The 18,750-nt window shown below is 33.1% G+C and overlaps 1 protein-coding gene across 1 annotated transcript; it reads left to right on the forward strand.

Moving 5' to 3' along the window:
* Window positions 1–14,576: 14,576 nt before the first annotated feature.
* On the forward strand, window positions 14,577–18,173 carry LOC132633220 (uncharacterized). Its single transcript, XM_060349488.1, has 5 exons — window positions 14,577–15,382; window positions 16,321–16,476; window positions 17,270–17,365; window positions 17,448–17,600; window positions 17,732–18,173. Exons 1-5 carry the CDS (start codon window positions 14,795–14,797, stop codon window positions 17,864–17,866), a joined length of 1,128 nt encoding a protein of 375 aa, XP_060205471.1. The 5' UTR covers window positions 14,577–14,794; the 3' UTR covers window positions 17,867–18,173.
* The last annotated feature ends 577 nt before the right edge of the window (window positions 18,174–18,750 follow it).

Consider the following 18,750-nt stretch of genomic DNA (forward strand, 5'->3'; position numbering starts at 1 on the left):
GTTAATAACATTTCTTGACGCCTTTTGCAATGGGACCATACAATTTATATGATCTGTTGATCGAGAGAAATGTGTTAGGCATACCTTATGTACAGTTGCGGACCCGAAATTTTATACAAATGAGTTCAATTAATAAATAGGGATCAACCATAAATATCTAATAATGTAATCAATGTCGAGCATAACAAGTTAGATTTGTCCATTGCTCTTTTATTTGTTCTTTTTTATTAATAATGTAACCTTAAAATAAAGTTATTTTAAACTCCACTCTTTTTTATATAACAAAGTTGAGAATTCTTTTTTTGAAAAAAATCAGAAAAAATATTTACATTTATTATTTAAAAAAACTATCTAATTCAAAAAATTTATTAACAAGAATTTAAAAATTATTAGCTCTATGTAATTAGAAAAATCATTTATAATTATAAATTTTATTTACTAACAAAAGAACAATACCAATAAGTTTTAAACTAAACAAAAATAATAAAAAATTAACTAAATTAAAATAAATTAACAAACTATATATAGTTTCAACAAATATAGTTTTATGTTGTAGCAAAAAACTATGAAACAGAGTACCAAAATTCAATTTGTAAAAAGTTTAATTTTTTTTAAACTAAAATAGATTTTAGAATATTATTATTAGTGAATTTGAGTAAGAAATCAAAATATAAAAGATGAAATAGAATAAAGAAAGACAATATAAAAGCAATGAATTTTATTAGCTAGCAGTTGAATTTTATTCAAAAAAGCAAAAAGCAGCCTGTGCAACGTTATGAAGGGAATCGATCCCGCATCGTAACTACAAATTTGAACGCACTTGACCATCGCTCCACACCCAAGTTTTATGTCAAGTGGATTCAATTTCTTCTATATAACCAAATTTAATAATAATTTTCCTTATATAAACAGTAAATTCGGGACGAAGTGGGTTCAATTGAATCCACTTGACACCACGTGGGTCCGCCCCTGAGTATGTACATTACTGTCAAATCCTAAGTAATTTCATATGTTGGTCGATAGAGGCCTACGATAAATAAAAGGGCAACAAATAATCCTAAGCTATCACATACAAATAAAAGAAAGAGGAGGGAAATACTTGCATATATATCCATGAATACCAGTTTGAAAGCGAGTCCATCATTTCAGTTCATTTATTTGCGTGGATAGTCCTCTTTTGGGGTGGTCTTTACTCTTTAATTTTGTCCCTCAAATTTGTTACACCCCGCATTTTCAGAGCATGAGCATGCCACGTACATCACCGTAGTAATGGAGTATCGGAGACGTCCCATGATGTTTTGTAAGGTACAAGCCATGGGAAGTATGTAACAATGAAGTAAAGGATGAATTACGATCTCGTAAGTCGTAATCGGGAAAAACTATTTTGAAACACAAGAACATGGCCATTATCAAGTATAATAAATGATAAATATCATGTATGGAGAGTTTCGGAAGATTTCGAGATCAAGCAAATTGAAGAAAATAAGTTTGACGAAAATTTGAAAAATGTTGGCAGGATTTTGGGCAGATTTTTAGTCAACTTTGGAGGGGCATATCTCCTAGTATATTAGGAGTTTTAAGGTGTTTCAAAAGCCTAAAATGAATCTCGTCGAGTCTAGTTTTCAATGCAATAAACCTCTTATCGATACGACATCGGAGTAGAGAATTATGGACGTTACAAGTTCGGCTGACAAAGCAGAAACGCGTGCTACAGTACTGCTACAGTGACCCGACCCGAATTTGACCCTATATAAATGGTAATAACCCCTTTTTTTCATCATATTTTGCCTAGAAAATTTCAGAAAAATCAGAAGAGGGAGTGAGAGAATAAAAAAATGAGCAATTTTCAAGTAACGGAGTAGTAGTTTAGGTCCGGGTAGAGCGTGGTTGTGTTTGTAGTCTTGTTTTGCGGTGGATTCGGTTTGGATTCTTGGCAAACACTGAATATATTGCTGTCCTAGTAAGAATAAGGTATGAATCTCTGCTTATTAATATTATTTTTGGTTTATTCACGAAGATAAAGTCGTTAAATAATCACATAGCGGGTTGGCTAGCTGTGAAAATTGGAAAACATCGTGAGGGATGTTTTATGATACATAATGGTGTTGGAGATGATGTTATGGATGTTGGTATTGTTGTTATTGTTGTTATTGTTGTTGGTTGTTGAATTATGATTACGGGCTAGGCATATAAACAGGGGAGATGCTACCCGAATTTCGACAGATTCTAAATGGATTTAAATTAAGGGCTTAAGACGAGCGTATAATGATGATCCTAACAATAGTATGAATGGTTGTATATGTAGATTACGAGGCTACGAATAATCTTAAGTGAATTGCAAGACATGAAGTAAGTTGGAAGTCGAGAAATTATCTTCCATGTATGTTAAGGCTAGTCCCTTTCTTCTAAAGGCATGATTCCTTTCTTATGAATCCAATAGGTGTTTTCCAAATGTCCCATGATCCCTTTATGTGAATACATAAATGTTTTCCAAGAATATTCTTATTCTCAAAAGCTAGAGATTCATGATTCATGGAGTTCTTATGATGCTAAAGATAAACGTGTTTTGTGATGACGATGATCCTATTTCTAGAAACTCCTATGTTATAATTCCCTACATATGTTTCATAACCTCCTTACTTCCAAAAGTTAGAGTTCATGATTCAAAGGTATGACTTCTTTCTTGATAATCCATCAATGTTTTCCAAAATGTCACTATTTTCCGAGTCAAAGATTTATGATTCTATAAGCTTTTATGACAACAACAACGGACATGTTTTTGCAATGTTAATGACGATGCTAAAGATGAGAATGTTTCTATGATGATTACGACGATGATGATGATTTCATATTTAAAAGTCCCAAGCTTATGATTTCAATGTAAATATGAGAATGTTGAGTTATTTTCTTGATTTTTATTCATTGTTGTTGATCTCGCCTTATAATAATTGTTCCTTCAAGGTGAGATAGAACGATGATGATTATTCCATAATATAATCGGAGGTTACCGACCTTACGTCACTCCGATGTATTTATACCTCTTATTTGGCTCTCATGCATGCTTTTTATATATATATATATATATATGCATGTATTTTCTCACAACGCGCCGCGCTATAGTCGGCCGGGCATGGCACGTAGATGTGCACACCACTGCAGTGAGTATGTTATGATATTGCCCCGGACGCGGGCTAATGATGATAACACCGAGCCTCAATGGCCGGGCATGATACTATATACATGACACCGAGCCTTAATGGCCGGGCATGGTACTATGTATATGTATAAAATGTTTTTTTAAGGCTAAGCATGCATGGCATCCGCCTTATGAGGCATCCAGATGTATAGGTTATCTCTCATATTTCATGTTACCTTTCATATCTATATTATGTTGTTATTCATGCCTTACATACTCAGTACATTATTCGTACTGACGTCCCTTCTTGTGGACGCTGCGCTCATGCTCGCAGGTAAGCAGGGAGACGGATCAGACATGTAGGTCTTCTATCAGCGGATTCTCAGGAGCACTCCATTTTCTTCGGAGCTGCAGTCTATTTGGTATTGTCCTTATGGTCATTTGTATTCCATGTAGAGGCTCGTAGACGTGTGTGTACAATTAGATGTTTTGTAGCTCCACCGGTTCATATTATGATATAATATATTGGTGGCTTTGTCGGCCTTATTTTGAGCTCTTGATACTTTACTGTTAGCCTTGCCGGATTTATGATATACGCCGTGTTGTGGCGACCTTGTCGGTCCGCATATGTACATATGTGTTGAATGATCGGATATTCCTATGTTAGGCTTTTTCTGCGTGCAGGTGTTCTTTGAGTTATGGTTTATAATGTTCAAAGTAACGGATAAGTCAGGTGGTTCCCGGCCTACGGGTCGGAGCCCGTCATACTCCTGATAGGGGTGTGACAAAATTGCTGGTCTTTAATTTTTACTCTTCGCTTAAAAAAGTGGCCCAAAATACCTAAAAGTTTTGGGTTCGAACCCCCGCAGAGTCGAAAATAATAATAATTAAGGCATATTGCCGTCTTCGGCAGACTTTTAGTTATGCCTTACCAGGCAAATTCTGCCGTCTCCGACATAAGTTCTATGTAACTTTGCCTTGCGAAATAATTCGCCTGAATGGGCATGGGTTCATACAAACCTATGCCTTGCGAAATAATTCTCCTGAATGGGCATGGGTTCATACAAACCTATGCCTTGCGAAATTATTAATTATTTTCGACTCTTTTGGGTTTCGAACCTAAAATCTCGGGGTATTTTCGGTCACTTTTTTAAGCGAAGGCCAAAAATTAAAGACCAGCGAATTGAGGGATAAAAATTAAAGACCAGTCCATATGAAGGTCAATCATGCAAATTGCCCATTTCAGTTTATTTAAGTGGGCCTAACCAAAAATATAACAATAGATGGCCCATCACATTCATCAAAGAAAACTATAAAGCCCAAAAATTCAGGGATTTCCAAACTGTTTCTTTCCAAGAATTTTTACTGGGTATCCTTTTTTAAGGACATGAAATCAATTTTTGTCTCCGTGCTTCTCCATCTTCTTTGTATATGTTGTAGAAAAGTGTTGATCCTTTAATTTGATTGAAGAATACAATTGGTGGGTTTTGTTGAACTTGATTGACGAAACAGACAAAGTGTCTACTAATTTTTGAAGGTTAATTGTTGGAATTGGTATTAGATGGTTAGATATCAAAATTTGGTCATTTGGATTAATTTTGAAACAAAAATATGCTTGGTGAAATTACTATGCAAGTTTTGTCTTGTAAAAAATTGTTCCAACTTACAAAATAATTTGTATGAAAGTCCTAGTAATACTTAGGACTTGTTCCAACGCAAATTTTTGTTCATTCATCGTCAGACTTGTGAACAAGTTGTTCCAATATTATAACATAATTTGTATAAAAATAATTATCCACCAAGGACATGAGCCAAAGAAATTCTATGTCGATTTATCTGACTTCTAGCGATTCTCGAGGATTTGCGACCAAGTTTTGACCCTAAACTATTTTTGCCAAATTTATCTAGTTGAGGATCAAAACTTAAACACTGGCACGAAAGTATTCTATTTGTGCAAATCGCATGTTTCGTTCCTCCCAAACTGGCCTTCATTAAAATAGTGAACTGACGTCAACGAGTCGAATCAAATAAAATTTAGGCAAACATAAAACTCAAACCTCTTCCTTCAAATTGTTCAGACGGTTCAAATCCATAAGGTGAAATGATTTGAGTTTTACCATGAAGCTTCCAAGTGAAATCCACATCAAATGAGAAAGAAAATAACAAAGAGTTGGAGAAAATACTTCTCTTTTTTCCTCTCTTTTTTACTAAATACTCCAATATTCGAGCGAGCCCAAATCTAGTGTGGCTCTCTCAAGTAATCATAGGCTAAGTCAGGATTTGATGTTTATGAATTTATACTTCAAATTATTTATATCTAAATTAAAATAAAATGTATATGTTTGATGAATTTTTAATACAAACACTGGATTTTGACGAAAGTAGTTGAATTCAACCTCGTGATCAAATCGCTAGATCCGCCCCTACAAGTAATGATAAAAACTTGCCAGCAGCCATAGCTAATTCTTTCTCCGTGCTCTCTATGGAATAGGATGTCCTTTCTCAGCTAAATGTTATCTTCATAATATGCTTGTACCAAATGAAATATACAAAATCTAGAGTTGTTATTCTCAGCATAAACAAAGTCATGTTAGTTAAGAATCCATTACTATATTTAGATTTGTTTATTAACGAATCTGTATAACTTCAAAAAGAGGAGAGAAAAATATAGATGTAATAGGTCAGATTATCCTAAACGTATAAGTGTAACCATGATTGTGAATTCATGACTTGAGCCACTTCAACAAAAATAGTATCATCCCACCGGAAGTTTAAAAGCTTTCCGGCTTTTCTGAATATTTTATTTTATTATAATAACGAGACTTATGATTTTTATGTGAAACAAGTTGTCTTTGGTGAATTATTTATTTATTTTTTCTGTTCTAGTTTATGTGATACAATTTTCGTTTTAGTCCGTTCTAAAATGAATGACACAATTCTAAACATGAAATAATTAATTTTTCCACTTTCTTCCATTTTATCCTGTATAAGAATATTATAATTATATAAATATTATGGCATATTTAAGATCACAAATATTATATAAATATTATATAAATAAATATTATATAAATTTCAAAAATTATTATTTAAAAGCATAAATGTGTTTTTATCATTATTTTTTTCATACAAATTAAATTAGGGGAATACTACTATACAATTTAGCGGTCATTTATGAAATTTACCGTGGAAAGAAAGCAAGCAAAAGAGGGAAGTCAAAAGGTAAAGGTCACTAATGTCAGAAAATGTACCAAAAAAGAAAGAACCAAACAACTTCCTTTCTCTTTAGTCTTTACTTATCAATCTGCTTTAAAGCACTCGTCACTTTCAAGTCTTAACTTTACTCCTCAATTTTCTAAACCTTTCAAAGACTCTTTGGCGGTCTCTATTAGTGCTCATTGCACTATGAGACAACTTAAAGCTAACAAAGTAATACTTTGCCAAAATCCAGCAAATTTTAGTACTTCCAGCAGAAGAGTACTAGAGCAGTATCACTTTTGATAATTTACTGCTTTTGGTGACTTCACCGCATTATATATTGATAGTAGTAATATTTTGTCTAATGCACATTTTGGGATGCAAGGTGGAAGATGGTGTAGGATTTCGGGTCAAAAGTACTCTATTTGATATCTGCCCCGTTTACGTTGGAACCGCATTTATCCTTACTACTACACTACTACTAACAGCCATACAAGTTGTGGTACCTATTTAATCTCCCTCTGTTTCAATTTGTTTGAATTTATTTTCTTTTTAATTTGTGTCAAAATGAATGATCTCTTTTCTAATTTAAAAATAAATTTATTTTATGAATGATTTACAGCCACACAAATTTTCAAGGCTTATTTTAAACCACAAGTTTCAAAAGTCTTCCTCTTTCTTAAATGTCCTGCCCAGTCAAATGAGTTCATATAAATTGAAACGGAGGGAGTACAATTTAATTGATAGCGCTGTCCAACATTGAGAAAAGCAACCCTCCCTCCATCGATGGTCTTCTTTCTACATTGTTAACAACCCTAATCCATATGTTCAGACCCATTGTAAAAGAAAATCCTCTCTCCTGTTGATTTTTTGTGACTATATCTGAAGGATATGTATACTTAAATTTGTAACTTAGTTTTTCTTCTTTTTTTTTTCCAGAATTCTCGTGGCGATAATCAGCTGTGAAAATATACCCGTAGACTGGAGAACACAAGCCTACTTTGTAGTTTGTACAGCTAAATGGATTTGATTAATGGATATTTATGTTGTCGGAGGGAAAACTAGTAGATGTCAACGGCACGTTCATGAGACATGAACCAATATAGACTATAGAGTAAAAAAACAAAATTCACGGGGTGTTAAGAATGGGGCCTCCAAGATTTTTCATGCTTTACAGTGAAGACATCTTTTTGGTCAAACAAATAGAGGACAGCTTTTTTTCTTATCACATGATCATGATTTCTAGGAAGTATCTGTTTTCCCACTCAAGGAAGTGTAAACATGACGCCGGAATAGATATTAGTATGCTGTTATTTCACCGGCCATTGTTGACCTTCTGACTCTTGATTTCTGGACCCCCATAAAGAATTATTCTTTCAGTTTCCATTTAGCTGACGGTGGTTAATAAAAATTTTAAAAAAATAATCAATTTTTTAAAACTTGTAATCTTAAATATATTATAAACTTTATATGACAATTAAGTTTTTTAAACGTATGATGTTAAACATGTGATAACATTTGTGAAACTATACAATTTTCTTATTAAAGTGGAAGTGTAAAATTAATTGTTCTTAAACTAGTAAGAGAATATGTACTGCTTTCAAACCATTTTTTGAAAATAATTTTCTTGAGCTAAGGATCTATCGAAATAATCTCTCTACCCCATAAAAATAGGGATAAGGTCTGCATACACTCCACCCCCTTGAGACTCTGCTTATGAGAATATACTGCGCATGTTATTGCTGTTATTATAAAATACTAAGAAAATAGCGTCACATGAACGGAAACAAAAATATATGAACATTATAGGACGTGTTTGGACTTGATTGATGGTACACAGATTCATCAATTATCCAAGGGAAAAGGTGCAAATATACCCCTCAACTTTGCGATTTAGAGCAGATATGCCCCTCGTTACAAAAATAGTGCATATATACCCCTGCCGTTACAAAAATGGTGCAAATATACCCCTGCAGTTATAAAATGGTGCAAATATACCTTTTTCACTAACGGATTTTTTTTTTTAAAATCATTTAATTTATTTTTTAATTAAAAAAAAGTCTACCTATATTTTTTTTAGTAGACATAATTTTCTAAAGCCACATGGTAATTTTTTTTTCTGGTGGGTCGGATCTGGTAAGTTTAAAAAAATGGGTAGACTTATTTTTTTAAAGTCACAGAGATATTTTTTGACTTAAAAAGTTACTCCTTTGACCAAGTATATTATCTTTTTACCCTTTATATTTTCTTATAACTTCCAAAATATAAATTACTAATAGTACCAAAACTCTTACCCCACACTCCTTTTGTCTTCTCCATTGAGTAATACCGAAATCTACCCGGAGCTTCCGCTGGTATAATGAAAAAGTCCTAAATTAAAGAACTACAGGAAAGGTAATATATCTATCTATTATTATTATATAAATAATATTAAGCAAGCTGCGAAGGTTGCAACAAGCCGGCCGGCCAAAGAGCCTGGTACCAGCCAAGCCCCCTCGACTCGGCAACAAGAGTCGGTTATGGAATAGCGGCAGTGCAATGCAGCTGAAAAAGGGAAGCCGGAGATCGAATCTGATTCTTCCCCTCTAAATCAGTCTTCCTCCGCTCGAATCGGAATCATAGAGCAGGCGAGCATTCTTCGTTTTGTTTTTTGTCATTTAACTTGAATAAACAATGAACAAGTAGTTAACCTGCACGTTCGATATTAACAATCTAAGGGATCAATTTAACTGAAGTCATTTAACTTTTCATATATTACACTGAAATCACAAATAAATTAATTATAAGTTGTTCTACCCATTTTTTTAAACTTGATCAAAAAATATCTCCGTGACTTTAAAAAAATAAATCTACCCATTTTTTAAAACTTACCAGACCCGACCCACTAGAAAAAAAATTACCATGTGGCTTTAGAAAATTATGTCTACTAAAGAAAATATAGGTAGACTTTTTTTTTAATTAAAAAATAAATTAAATGATTTTTAAAAAAAATTTCGTTAGTGAAAAGGGTATATTTGTACCATTTTGTAACTGCAGGGGTATATTTGCACCATTTTTGTAACGACAGGGGTATATATATGCACCACTTTTGTAACGAGGGGCATATCTACTCTAAATCACAAAGTCGAGGGGTATATTTGCGCCTTTTCCCATTATTCAATATCCATGTTGGAACCTTGATTAATTTATATTTACTCCGCGTAAAGATTAGTGGGGCAAAAACGCTGGTTCCACCTCAACCTCCACCTTGCAGCAATTACAGATTTTAACGTGTAAGTGTGGTTACCTATCGTTTGGAAACAAGTCTAATTACTCTGAAGTGCCACACTTTTTCTCATGAATATGACTTTTTAATTTCATTTGATTCAAATTTAAGCACACCATTTTCGATCCAATTCACTTAACTATATCAGTATAATATGATAGGGACTATGGTTTGCAGGTAAAATAATTTGCTTAGTTAAAGGAAGATACAGTTATGTATATGTAGATTAGGCCTAAATTCATATGCAAGTCCGAAGCTAAAATAGTTTAATCTTCAATAAAATTAGAAAAATTAGATAGCGGGCATTTTCAAAATAAATTTAGCGGGCATTTTCAAAATAAATTTCTTATGCCTTCCATTAAAGTTTGATTGAGATTTAAATCCAACTCTCCATTTACTTAAGTTGTGAATGCCCTTTTGACCACTTGTTAACTGTTCCTTTCGGACCTAAGCGCTCTTGTAAAATGGCAAAACAATTTGTTTCTCTTTTTTCTTTTCTTTTGATTTTCTGCTTTTGCTTGACACTTTGTTTTGAAAAGCCTTTCATTTTACTTTATCAATTAAATTAAAGTAAAATGAAATACTAGTTACATAACACAACAGATACAAAGTGCAGTGAGAGCAAGATTAGACATCTATAGGAATAGCAAGAGTGGTAGGAAGAATGTTTCTTTCATAGATTCAGTTATACTTAGTTCTTCAGAGGCTCACTAGTATGCCTGTCAACCGGTTCCGGTTCCAAAACCGGAACCGCCTAACCGGTTCCGGTTTAACCGGTTCCGGTTTAACCGGTTCCGGTTAACCGGTTTTAAGGTCCAAACCGGAACCGGTCCGGTTTGGATTCGTTAAAATATTTTTTTTTTGTTTTTTGTATTATATATATATATTATAGTATTTATTTGTATATTGTAGGTATATTTACATATGTTATACAATTTTATAATTAAAGTTTAAATATTTACTGACTAACAGCAAGTCAGCAATACAGAATAGTGCTTTTCGTACACATATATATGTATAACTTACATATATATACTATATATACTTATATATATGTATAACTTAATATATATACTATATATATGTATAACTTAATATATATACTAAATATATATATACTATATATATGTATAACTTAATATATATACTATATATATGTATAACTTAATATATATACTAAATATATATATACTATATATATGTATAACTTAATATATATACTAAATATATGTATAACTTAATATATATACTATATATATGTACTATATACTATATATAGGATAGCTTAATATATATATATAGGTATAACTTAATATATATACTAAATATATGTATAACTTAATATATATACTATATATATGTACTATATACTATATATAGGATAGCTTAATATATATATAGGTATAACTTAATATATATACTATATATACATATCTACTATATATACAATATATACTTAATATATATACTATATATATTTATATAATATATATACTTATATACTATATATATGTGTATAACTTAATATATATAGTATATATACTATATATACTTACTTATATACTATATATACTTACTTATATACTATATATGTACTATATACTATATATAAGTAAGTATATATAGTAAGTATATATAGTATACTTACTTACTTATATATGTGTATAACTTAATATATATACTATATATACTTACTTATATACTATATACTATATATACTTACTTATATATATAGTTACTTATATACTATATACTATATATACTTACTTATATACTATATATACTATTTCTTCTATATATACTTAAAATATACTAAGAATATACTATATATAGTATATATGTTTAAGTATACTATATAACTTAAGTATATTCTTAGTATATTTTAGGTATATTCCTAACTTAATAAAAGTAAAAATATAAACACAAGTAAATAGAAGAAAGCTCAATGAGCCATATATTTTATTCATTCTTGGATAACATTTATTTGCAAGTTGTATTTTTTTTTAACTTGCAAATAATACATGAGTTATACAAAAATAGTAGAATAATAAAATCACCAATTTTGAACCATTTCGTTAATTTCCCCCACATCATATTCGGTCATGGAAATATCTTCAAAGTCTTCCATTTGGTCCGGTCCACTAGCTATCAAATCTTCAATTTCTTTCTCTTCGCCTTGCTCCGCTTCTGAGTTTTGGTTGCGTCGCTCCGATCTAATCCAATCTCGAATGCACACTAGTACTTGCAAGCTAAAGCCGGATAATGAATGTCTATGGTCTCCAATTTGCTGTCTTCCTTGGCTAAATGCGCTCTCCGAAGCCACGGTTGATACTTGAACCGTAAGGATATCTCGAGCCATTCTTGAAAGTATCGGATAGCTTGCCTTGTACTTCTTCCACCATGCTAAGACGTCCACCTCATCCAGTTGGCTGATATCTACATTTGGCTGCATCAAATAAAAGTTAAATTCATCAAAGTTTGCAGTAGAAGAAGATGTAGGCTGTGAATGTAACTGATTGATTTTCCCTATCCTTAGTCATAAATTTCCAAACTTTAGCTGTTGGCCTACGAGTTCTAGGCGGTTTGTCTTGTGTATGTGATTGTGCAGGACCTGTATCTCCTATAGAATTTTCGGGGGGTTGTGTTTCATCATCATCATCATCTAAGTCTTCATTAAAAGTGTCGGTAAAATGTTGTTGCATTGCCTCATGACCTAAAAGTGGATTATTTCCACCAACATCAATACCTAAATTAGGTGTTTCTTCCACAAATGTTTCCTCATTAAGCGCACCCCTAACAGTACGACTACTACTACCGGCACCACGTCTTAATCTCTTTGACATTATTAAATAGAAATAATTTAAATCACAATCAAATAAATCACAAGAAAATAAATTACAACAAATTAAATTGCTAGAATTAAATTGCGTAAATTAAATTTCAAAAAATAAATTGCTAGAATTAAATTGCGTAAATTAAATTGCTAGAATTAAATTGCGTAAAATAAATTGCGTAAATTAAATTGCAAAAATTAAAGATAGAGTTGGAACGAAGGTACCAAATTGCCGGAATAATTTCCAACAAAGCGAAGGCGGCTAGAATTGCAAATCCACCAAAGCTACTTCGGATTGTTGCAAAATCACCAACTCCACCAACAATATTATAATTGCAAAATTAATAATTGAAAGTTCAAACTATAATAAGACTTTGTGGCTAATTATTGCAAAGTAACTATAATTGAGAGATTGAGATTTGAGAGAAAGATGAAGAAGAGTGAATTGAAATGAAAATGAAGAAGGGTTTATATAGGGGTGGGGGAGGGGTTAAAGTGTTAAAAAAAAAAAATTTGGGGGCCAAAAATTAAGAAAATGACCGTTTGGCAACGGCCATTTTTGCAAATGGACCGTTGCCAACTGTCCATTACCGAGGCCCAAGTCCAACGGCTCTTTCCTTTTTTTTTTTTTTTTTTTTTTTTTTTAAAATTTTAACCGGTTTAACCGGTCCGGTTCCGGTTAAGAAAAATTTGGAACCGGACCGGTTAACTAATATCCGGTTAACCGGTTACCGGTTAAAACCGGTTACACGGAACCGGTTGACACCTATACTCACTAGTTCTTAGCACCCTTCCTAGAAGGTGGCCTGGACTTTGAGTGCTCTCTTAGGTGTATTGATTCTTTAGTTGGTATGGTAATATTTCACAGTTTATTGCCAAAAAAAAAAAAAAAAAATTAAATTAAAGTAAAGCCAAAAGGAAAATTTGAGAACTCAACATCTTTATTGCAACTCAGTTGATTAGTCTAGCCACGCTGCTAACCAGCAGACAAATTGATGCATCTCCACCAAACCCAAAATGATGCCAATCATTTGCACCAAACTTAATCAATAACTCATTCACAAATTAAAATCAATAAATATCATACATATAAATATATATTAATTATGAGTAAATGATAAAAAAAAGAAGATATAATCTTGTAGTTAAAAGGCATATTTTAATATTTGTGTGGTGTAAATGTTACAGAAGTTTATGCTGTAATTCTACCATGCTTTACTCCTAAGAAAGGCAAAAAGAGCCTAAAAAGGTGCATAATACGAATATAATAAATATATGCTTTCTTTGCTAAAATTCCTCCCCACCCATCTTTGTCATATTCCTTCCCCCTTAAACCCCACTTTATTTTCTCGTTCACCTTTTCCCTCAAAAAACACAATAGCAAATGAAAAGGAAAAGAAATGTGAATTGGCATCTAGCACAGTAAGCATGAATACAAATTAATTGTCATTCCAAAACTTTTTGTATTGAGGTAAAGATTAGCAAACTGTCGGATAAGATAGAATCTTAACAACAAAACAAATGAATTAAGTTATCTACTTCCATATTATATGATTGTGAAAAGTGCTTATTTTCATAAATTGATATTTTAAATGGAAAAGGTACAAAAATATTTTTAATGTATTAGAAATTGTTTAAATTTTCTTCCTTCTATCTATTGGACCCTAATTATTCTTAACTTTATTTTTAGGGTTTAAAATGTCCAACCTTTAAATAACAAAATTATGAGATGATATATATGAGATTTTAGTTAAATAAGTAGTACTGATTTTATTTATTTGGTAATTGTTGGAGCTGAACTTTTAAGAATCCACCATTATTAAATGATGAAGAAGTTGAGTTGAAATTAAATCTAGAATGGATTGAAGCTTGCTTGTACTAGTTTTAGACAAAGACGTAGTTTCAAATGAAAGACATTATCGTCTTTTTTAATTAAAGTCTTATATATCTCATCTCATAATTTTATTAAAAAAATATTCTTAATCTAAAAATTATTGTTAAAAACAATTAAATTGAATAAAAGTAAGATAAATTTAACTATTTTCAATCACATCAAGTTACATTTTTGACCCCCTTTTTTGTATTTTAAATTAAAAAGGCAGTAAGAGTGGAGTAGAGTATATTCTATTTCTGGTTTTTGTCACCCCTTACTTCATCATTCTCGTGTTTCTCTCTTTCCTAAATATTCTTCTTCTCTGACACCCTTATTCTACCTCTTTTAAAATTCCATCCTTTTATCTTTAATATTTTCTCTTTAATACTCTCATTACAAAATTAAAACCAATTTTCTCCACAAACAAATAGCAACCCAAGTCCTTGAATTCTCCATTGTTGTGTTCTTCCTCTACTGTACACAGCAACCATGGCAGAAAACTCAACAATTTCAGACCAAATTAAATACAGAAAACCAAGAACACAAAACCAACAAGAACCCCAAGAAAACATGGATCCAATTTCTTCTTCAACTCGCTCAAAACCCACCATTTCCTCTTTACTTCTATCACCATTTACACCTACAAGTCCCACAAATGAAAACTCAACAACCCCAACTACCCCTACAGTTTTCTCCACTAAAAAAATGAACTTTTCCACATTTCGTGGACTTGGTTGTACTGCATCTTCACAAGTGTCGGTTCCTGCTGTAATTAGAACTTCAGCTGACTGGGATAACAAGAGGGTCAAGAAGAAAAAACAGAAAAACAAAAACAAATCTGGTAATTCTGCTGTTAATGTTGGTGGTGATAACGCTGTTAATAACCCGTCTTCGTCTTCTTCTTCATCAGTGCCGTTACCGTTATCTTTAACGTCGAGTTGTGTGACTGTACCTGATGTTTGGTGTGGTCCTGGAATTGGATTAACTACTGATGCTACTAATGTTGATTGTGTTGTTTCAAGAAGACCTGTTTCTGGTAGAGGAAGAATTGAAAGTGATAAAGTTACGCCTAGAGAGGTATTATCACTCATGTTTCTTGATTTTAGATTGCTTTAAGTCTTTTCACAACTTAATTGCTAGCCCAGGTTTGTTGCTGATACCCCATTCTATGCCATTTAGCTAACAACGACTACATACACAGTGTCATCGCACAGGTGGGGCCTGGGGAGGTCAGAGTGTACGCAGACCTTATCTCTACCTTTTTGGGTAGATAGGCTATTTTCGATCGACCCTTGGCTCAAAAGAAACGTAGTCAATGCAGGATTGTAAGAAAAACGAAAAACTCGATTTTTGCTGATTGAGTTTGGTTTCTTACGTCGCAAATAGCATTTTTCACGAGGTTGAATTTCAGGTCTTTCGAGTAATCGAGTTGTGCTGTGGCTTCTTGTTACTTTTCAGCCTGAAATTAGGTTTTAATAGTAACATTGTCTTCTGAATGGAGTAATTCATTAGCTGGTTTATCTTAATAATTAGCTGATGACAAAAGGGGGAAGGTGCCCTCAATGGATTAGGATGTCATCGCTGTAGCTTTCGTCCTTTAGACATGTCATTTGTTGATATATGTGATCTTCCATAGTACATCCTTCCTTCAAAGAATTGAAGTTGTTGATTTCGAAGTTATTTGGTAAGTCACGCTTGGTGATTCTACGCATCTGGAAAAAAAAAAAAAGTCTTGCTTGGTGATCCTTTCCACCGATCTCTCATTGTTGGTTCTTTGTTTATCCCGCTCTTGTCCTTCGTGCGTCATTGTCTTGGTGGTTTTATAAATTAATTTTCTTACCATTGTCACTTTTGAACCTAATGTTTGAATTTCTGTATTGGTAACTTCAGTTTAAAAGATTTGTGAGTGAATGTTGAATACACGGTTTACATTTTAGTTTTGATAAAGTTGATTGAAAGGTTTACATGTAAGTTAATTCTAGCAAATCTAACAGTTTCCTTTCCTTTCTATGCAGCGATCTACATGTCCTGTGCGGAGAATGGTGAGCCCAGAAGACAACCCTTTTCTGGACATAGAAAGTAACCATGGTATACCACGTGCGCAAGTAGAATTATTTGCATCTAGGCAGCATCGACATTCTCGCCATGGTTATTCGGAAGGGCTTGCAGAGGTGAGTATATACATACTTTACTGCCAAACAGATTACTTATCTCTTGCTTCTTGGCTTCCATTTATCATGTAGATGGAATTGTCATTCCTACGTGACTGTCCAAGTAAAAGTAAGTTTTCCGGTGCTCACAAGCATCTAGCCCATGATACCACATTACCTGTCATGTCAACGGTCTTGGAGAATAGTATCTTTTTAGTTTATAGTTGTCATTTTCTTAGATGCAAACAATGTTAGAAAGATGGGTTTTTGCACAACTTCTTTGTCCAGTTTATTGCTGGAAAATAGCAACCTGAGCAGCTTGGTATAGAGGCATTACATACTGAATAAATCCTGCGTATCATTTTTTGCTTTAGTGTTTCAATTATGTCTGGTTAGCTAGGAGGATACCCAGCATATCGTTTATTTATGCTGGTTAGCTAGGAAGATAGAGCAGTTTCTCGTGATCGTGACGTAGTTTTGAGTGCTAAATAAAATTAAATGTGGGGTCATGCTTAGCCCCCAAAGAAATGCTCGAGCGCCTTAAGTCACATGACTTAGCATCTATTTAATCTGATTTATCTGATTTCTTTGTCTCAATTGCCTTAAATTTCTTTATGATCTTAATAATGGTAAAACCGTGTGTGGAACTGATTTCATGAGCTTTGTGGGATACTGTTTGCTTAAGGATATGAAAACTGGTAGTTGTTTGCAATATTCTGTCACTGTTATCTCCTGAATTCTGCGCGACTGCCATGAAACAATGGGAACCAGTGTTGAAGATATAATATATGATCTTTATGGGGTGTGATTGCAGATTGTGATGCTTCAAAATAGTCTCATGGGAGGAAGAACAGATGGTCTTGATCGATACCGGAACTGGAGACTTGACGTGGATAACATGTCGTATGAGGCAAGTCATTCCCTTGTCAATCTGGCCATCCTTGTTTCTATTTCATAATCTCATAATTAACAATCACCATTTAAAAGAACAGGAATTGCTGGAACTTGGTGATAGAATTGGATATGTCAACACAGGATTGAGAGAAGACGAGATAGCTCGATGTGTTAGAAGAACCAAGCCCTTCTTTTTGAGTAATTTATCTCTCATCCGCACAGAATTGGAAAGGAAGTGCACCATCTGTCAGGTTTATTTCTAATAATAAAGAATTTGTTAGACGTCATTTTCGTCACTTGAACTTCTTGAAAACTTTTTTTTTTTTTTTTTTTGGGTTTTTCTAACAGTTGACACTCTGTCCTTCTGCTTCTCACAATACAGGAGGAATATGAGGCCGAGGATGAGATGGGAAAGCTGGATTGTGGACACTTCTATCACATTCGTTGCATAAAGCAGTGGCTGAGTCAAAAAAATAGTTGCCCCGTTTGTAAATCTGCAGCTATGTCTAACAGCTAGACATCAAAACATTTTCAGCACCCCTCATGAACCTGTGTTCTTTATGTATAGCTTCTGTCTTCATTACAAGCAAGAAAATTCTTTACAGGGCGGTTCTATCCTCGACTTATTTGATTACTGAAACTGATGGTTCGGTTGTTTGAGTGGCAACCCAATGTGGATTGAAATGAGTGGTACACACAGTATTAGGCCTCTTGTTTGAGTGCAGTGATTGAATGGTACAAAATTTACATGTATTACAGATAAGTTTCTGCTATTCTATGTCAAGGTTGATTTGGCGCTATTTAATACAATTCTGTTTTCTTCATGGCAGTTCAGTTCCTTTGTTTATATTTACATCCCAACCCCCAAATTTATTGCGAGAGGGGAAATTATTGGATGATGTTTTTGAGCCCTTCTCAGGAAATTGGAGAACTGCCTAGACGATCGATCCCACTGTGCTCATGGTTTAATCTTCATATTTAGGTTAATTACTTCCTTCTAACTGAACAAAATCCAATAGCTTTTCCCTCTAGTTTAACAAATTTAATCTCTTCTCTAGTGTGATGATTCATTACATTGATCTCCTCAGTTATTCTCTCTCTTTTTTTCTGTCGCGAGATCACTTTTTTTTTTTTTTAATTATTTATAAAAATTTTGCCATTTAAAATTAGTGTATTAGAACAAAAAGAAAGAGGGAAGGACCACTGCTCCACATCCATAAAAGGCCAGAACTTCATCCAGTCTCCCCGACCCTTTGTTCCTCCTCAATAATTTTCCCATTTTCCAGTTCTTTTTTTCCCCATACAGTACTGGCCCTACTGGGATACATGTGAGGTTCAAAATTCAAATTGATAAGTGCTGCATAGAGGCGGGTATATTGGTCAAAACACTAGAAAACTTGC

Source organism: Lycium barbarum, chromosome 3, assembly GCF_019175385.1.
Source record: "Lycium barbarum isolate Lr01 chromosome 3, ASM1917538v2, whole genome shotgun sequence".
NCBI lineage: Eukaryota > Viridiplantae > Streptophyta > Magnoliopsida > Solanales > Solanaceae > Lycium > Lycium barbarum.